This window comes from Sinocyclocheilus rhinocerous, unplaced genomic scaffold (assembly GCF_001515625.1).
Source record: "Sinocyclocheilus rhinocerous isolate Xijiao unplaced genomic scaffold, SAMN03320098_v1.1 scaffold342, whole genome shotgun sequence".
Classification (NCBI taxonomy): domain Eukaryota; kingdom Metazoa; phylum Chordata; class Actinopteri; order Cypriniformes; family Cyprinidae; genus Sinocyclocheilus; species Sinocyclocheilus rhinocerous.
The window spans coordinates 1,270-7,227 of record NW_015624546.1 but is presented as its reverse complement, the minus strand read 5'-3'; the positions used below and the strand labels follow the sequence as shown (position 1 = coordinate 7,227).

General features: G+C 36.4%; 1 protein-coding gene across 1 annotated transcript; it reads left to right on the top strand.

The window, feature by feature from the left end:
* Positions 1-2,370: 2,370 nt before the first annotated feature.
* LOC107742076 (cytochrome P450 2K1-like) lies at positions 2,371-5,358 on the top strand. The gene is made up of 9 exons (XM_016554942.1): positions 2,371-2,574; positions 2,667-2,829; positions 2,933-3,082; positions 3,166-3,326; positions 3,432-3,611; positions 3,810-3,948; positions 4,660-4,844; positions 4,947-5,088; positions 5,171-5,358. The coding sequence occupies exons 1-9, from the start codon at positions 2,371-2,373 to the stop codon at positions 5,356-5,358; spliced, it is 1,512 nt and encodes a 503-aa protein (XP_016410428.1).
* Positions 5,359-5,958: the final 600 nt, after the last annotated feature.

Here is a 5,958-nt window from a genome sequence, read left to right as displayed (position 1 = left end):
TTTGCCAATATCACCCTTACTGTACATACAGTACATAATTATTCTTAGAAAACAATTATTGTAATTGCCCAAAAGGTTTTTTTTTATGTTCCAATGGTTGTAGTACATTCCTAGTGACCAGACTGACTTACTACATGTGAAATTGTGCCAATATCTCCCTTACTGTACATACAGTACATAATTAATCTTAGGAAAAATTTACTGAAATTCCCAAAAAGGGATTTTTATGTTCTAAAGGCTATAGTACGTTTGTAGTTACAAGACTGGCTTACTACATGTGAAGTTTTGCCAATATCTTCCTTACTGTACATACAGTAAGGGAGATATTGGCAAAATCTCACCTGTAGTAAGTCAGTTTGGCCGCTGGGGATGTACTACAACCGTTGGAACATAAAAAAAAACATGTTCCAAAGGCTATAGTACGTTTGTAGTTACAAGACTGGCTTACTACATGTGAAGTTTTGCCAATATCTTCCTTACTGTACATAAAGTACATAATTAATCTTTAAAAAAATTACTGTAATTCACCAAGTGTTTTTTTATGTTCCAAAGGCTGTAGTACATTCCTAGTGGCCATACTGACTTACTACAGGTGAAATTTTGCCAATATCACTCTTACTGTACATACAGTACATAATTATTCTTAGAAAACAATTACTGTAATTCACCAAAAGGTTTTTTTTATGTTCCAAAGGTTGTAGTACAACATGTTTTTGCAGCAGTGTATGATTGTATCATAGTTTACAACCAGACAGCAGACAATTCACAACCAGACAACATGGAGAATGTTGAACGGGGTAGACTAAGTTAAGACATGGATCATCACACCAGTATACAAAAAAATATACAGATATGTCCATAAATACGTTTATATAGGTTTATTTAATTTGTTGCAGGCAGTGATGTATTCAAATGATAACAACTAATAACAGACACAGTTTTAAAGCATCGCAGGCTAGAAATGAAGAGCACAAAGAACTGAAGCTATGATTAGACGTCTATTAGATTTTCACTGACAGCCCAAATTTAGCCTAGACGTCTATGCTATATTTAGACATCTAATAGACGTCTTTTAAACACAAAATTGCTTGCTGGGATGAAAAAAAACCTCTTACGAAATGATAAACAAATGTAGTTTGTGCAACACTGTAAATATATTTACCTTTTTAAAAAATATTTATTCCATTAAACCTGCTGAGATACAAGGAGCCTGAACTGAAATTCTCAGTTCCACTTGATTCCACGAGCATGCGGGAAACTCATGAATGTTCATGTATGCTCCGCCCACTGAAACCGAAAATCTCGGAAATCAAAAATCTTGTAACACCGGTTCAAGTCGGACTAAATTTCTAACCGGCATGCACTGCTTCAAGTCAGCCGCCGATCGGTCTGCGCGGCGCCGCATGAAGTCGAACGCACCTGAAGTCTGGGTAATATCGAACCTAAAACTAACTTTATTTGGTGTCGCAGTTGTGAAGTAATCGGGATAAAGGACAAAACAAACCTCAAGTAAAATTACTGGATTTATTTAAGTATCCAAGATCAGGTTGGTGTGTGAATTAACTGACTCAAATCCCAGATTAATGTTTTATAAACGATCACTTATAATGTGCTGAATGCATGCAGCACTGCTCAAAACTGTGTGATTAGCCTACAATAGACTGAGTCATAAAAATAGTGGATAAAGTCTAAGAGGAAAGTGACGTTGGTTTAAATGAGCAGAATCAGAGTTATGCTAACATAAAAATGTTTATATCATCATAAATTAAATATTCCTAAAAACTAATTCCTAAAAAATGGCCCAAGAAAACAAGTCAGGGGAGTGGCCCAGACTTTTTAGCTAATTAGAAACACTGTCTGTAAATCATTTATTTACAGTTGTTGGTTTGCTGAACTTGGATTGGCTGACAAGTCTTTTTAGAGAGTGCATGTGGTTGAAGTAAAACAGTTTAACCTGCTTATAGTGTAGTATGCCTGGCCAATAAATTATTCCTTTATTGTAAATCACTTTGGATAAGACATCTGAACAAATACATAAATGAAATCAAAAATCAAATCAATATCGTTGTATATATGGTATCGTAGTAAATAAAAGGTTTGTTTGAATTATATTACCTCTATATGATGTAAAAGGTGTTTTATATTATGTCTATTTTTTAGTTACATACTTGCTTTTATGGCATTAGTACTTACCTTTTACATTCAGAGATTCACTGAAGAGTGCCATGTACCAAGATGCTGATGCAACTACATTCTCATGGTTACTTTGTTTTGAAGGATGAATTCTCCCTGGATTTACTTGCTCCTCCCATGCATATGTACGTATTACAAGGGTTTGAATGCAGCAGAGCATCTGTGCCACACTGAAAAATGGCTGTTGTTGAGTCTCTGCTGTATTTTCCCATCACAGGTACATTACTGGGTGCTTTGCTATTGTTATTGGTCTTATATCGGCTTTCCTCAAAGTACAAATCTCAGAAAGAAGGCAAAGAGCCACTGGGACCCAAACCACTGCCACTGCTGGGGAACCTGCTGACGCTTGACCTCACGAGACTCTTTGACAGCCTTTGTGAGGCGAGAACTTGACTTAAACACATTTAAACAGTAATAATAGTAACCTAACATTTTGAGATTTGTTTGTAAATGTCTTTCTCTGTGTTCTCCAGCTCTCCAAAACCTACGGGAACATATTCCAGGTGTTTTTGGGACCTAAAAAAGTTGTGGTACTAGTTGGACACAAAACCGTTAAAGAGGCTCTTGTGAACTACGCGGATGAGTTTGGAGAGCGAGATATTACACCTGGTTTTAGGATGCTTAATGATGGTCATGGTAAGAATAACTAAATGCTTTTTGTTGAGTCCTTATATGGTTTATTAGGACTTTATCTTTTCTAGTTACTAGGATCATGGTCTGATGTTTTTCTGCTGATCAGGGATCCTGTTTTCCAATGGAGAGAACTGGAAAGAGATGCGACGCTTCGCTCTCAGTAACCTGCGGGACTTTGGGATGGGCAAGAGAGGAAGTGAAGAGAAAATCATAGAGGAAATTCAGTATCTGAAAGGAGAGTTTGATAAGTTTGAAGGTACAAGCTGAGACACACACATGCAATCATGCTCTTAGTTCATAAGATCCATTGAGAGACGGTTTGTTGTTTCCTCTTCTCAGAGAAACCCTTCGACACGACACAGTCTGTGAACTACGCTGTGTCAAACATCATCTCATCTATCGTGTACGGCAGCAGATTTGAATACACAGACCCTCGATTCACTGAAATGGTCGACAGAGCAAACGAAAATGTTCGGGTTAGTGGATCGGCATCTATGATGGTATGGAAGTGTGATCTATATATTAACCAGAACTTATTTGGTGACTTTGAAATGATTTTTAAAATCATTAATACATGCATATCTTTCTCTTCTCATACTTAAAAGCTGCACAACATATTTCCATGGTTAGGTCTGTTCCTGAACAGCAAAAGGATTATTGAAAGGAATTGGTTGAAAAATAGAGCACAAATTGTGAAGTTGATCGTTGGACTGCAGGAGACTCTGAATCCACACGACCGCAGAGGGTTTGTCGACTCCTTTCTCATCCGCAAACAGAGCGAAGAGGTACAGGTACCATGTGGCATAGAAATACAGGAGGATGTAGAAAGCGATCAGCAGCTTTGATAATTGAACTGAATCATATACAAGTTTAGTTGAGAATTTTGAATGAATTATAATCAATTAAGTACTTTGTAATTTATTTTTCCTCATTATTTTAGTAAAAAGGATAATTTTGTGCTTTTGTGGGTTTGTGCTTGCCAGCAATTGGGCAAGAGGGAATATTTTCACCAGGAGAATCTCCTCATGACGGTGGGAAATCTCTTTGTCGCTGGTACTGACACCACAGGAACGACTCTGCGCTGGGGTCTGATGCTTATGGCCAAATACCCTCATATACAGGGTAAAAACACAGTAATGTCAAGAGTTTTTCCTCAAAGCTGAACAGTGTTGGGGAACGTTACTTTTAAAAGCAATGCATTAATAATGTTGCATTACTCCCTAAAAAAAGTAACTAATTGCATTACTTAGTTACTTTTTCTAGTTATGTAATGTAATCAGTTATGTTACTTTTGCGTTACTTTTCCTCATATGGGCTGGTTTGTTGTTTATTTTTAATATAAAAAAAGTTATATTTTTCACAAATATGTGCCTTTACATGCTGAAAGTGAAATGAACAAACCTCAGGCTGAAGAATATTTAAATTCACAACTGTACAGCAGAGGGTGCAGCTCAAACCAACCTGTCAGCAAACCTTTCAGCTGTCATTTTGGGGAATACTGAATCTGTTTTTGTCCAAGTTAGATGAGTAAATGTATGTTCACATTGAGTCTAAAACTACAGTAACCATCGTGTTTACACAGCACACATAACGCAGTTTCTCCCGATTTCTCTCAACATGGAGACAGGAGAGCTGATAGTCAATAAATGGGAAAACAAAGTTACTGGCATTACTTTTTTTGTAAAAAGCACCTCTGATAAGTAATGCGTTACTTTACTAGTTACTTGAAAACAGTAATCTGATTACTTAACTCGCATTACTTGTAATGCTTAACCCCCAACACTGGTGCTGGATTCAAGTCCAAAAGAAAAGAAAAATTGCATTTGTGTGCAGATCGAGTTCAGGAGGAGATTGACAGAGTGATCGGTGGACGTCAGCCAGTGGTGGAAGACAGAAAGAAATTACCATACACAGATGCTGTGATTCATGAAACTCAGAGACTGGCTAATATTGTACCCATGAATCTCCCTCATATGACCAGCTGTGATGTTACCTTCAATGGATACTTTATCGAAAAGGTCAAGAAGAATAAATATTTTAATAACCAAGTGAAAATACAATTCATGTGCTCAGCTAGATGTTAATTTTAGTTTTTTTTTTTCTTCTTCTCCATTTTCTAGGGCACCACTGTAGTTCCTCTGCTGACGTCTGTTTTGAAGGATCCAAGCGAATGGGAGAAACCAAACAGCTTTTACCCAGAACACTTCCTTGATGAGAAGGGCCAGTTCATCAAGAGAGATGCTTTCATGCCCTTTTCTGCAGGTACTTTTTAAACCTAAACACCCAGTGTTTTGAATAAATAAACATTTGAATTGTAATTAAACACATTTTTCCTATCTCTCAGGACGCAGGGTTTGTCTTGGAGAGAGTCTGGCCAGGATGGAGCTCTTCTTGTTCTTCACCTCCCTTCTTCAGAGCTACCGCTTCACAACTCCACCAGGAGTGTCTAGAGATGATCTGAATCTCAAAGGAGTAGTCGGAATAACTTTGAATCCTTCGCCACACAAGCTGTGTGCGATCAGACGCTCCTGATACTTGACAATCAAAACATATTTTACCTTATTTTAAACAAGAATTGGCTTTGTGTGAAACCAAGTTTTAAAAACTGAGAAACATTTGTTAAATTACCTTTAATCTTACAGCACAAGCAGCACAAAAATGAACAAATACAACATGTACCTTCTGCTCAAGACATGTTATGCAAAAACGCCAGAAGTGAAAAGTCAGAAGTGATTGTTTCTTATCAGGTTGTAGAAGTTATATGCATACTTACATTTTGTGCATTTACTCAGATCAAGTAAAATCATGCCAATTCTTATTTAAAAAATAAAATTCTTATTTAATAAAAATAAAATTGCTTAAGATCTGCCAAATAGCAAAAGGAGTAACGTGTTTTTTAGCATAGATTAACTTTATTATCTCTTTAGCAATTTTGTTTCTTAGAAATGTAAATCTATTCAGTCTTATGTTACACAATACTGGATAGATTTACATTTCTAAGAAACAAAATTGCCAATGAGATAATAAACTTAATCTATGCTAAAAAAACACATTACTCCTTTTGCTATTTGGCAGATCTTAAGCAATTTTATTTTTTTCATTACTGAAAACATGTGCTTTGTAATAATAATA

What these genes read in the sequence shown, in the direction of transcription:
- LOC107742076 (XM_016554942.1), top strand. Translation starts at nt 2,371, where the DNA reads ATGGCTGTTGTTGAGTCTCTGCTGTATTTTCCCATCACAGGTACATTA. An exon ending in AGAGTTTGATAAGTTTGAAG is followed by an intron (nt 3,083 to 3,165) that starts GTACAAGCTGAG and finishes TCCTCTTCTCAG; the next exon opens with AGAAACCCTTCGACACGACA. An exon ending in ATGGATACTTTATCGAAAAG is followed by an intron (nt 4,845 to 4,946) that starts GTCAAGAAGAAT and finishes TCCATTTTCTAG; the next exon opens with GGCACCACTGTAGTTCCTCT.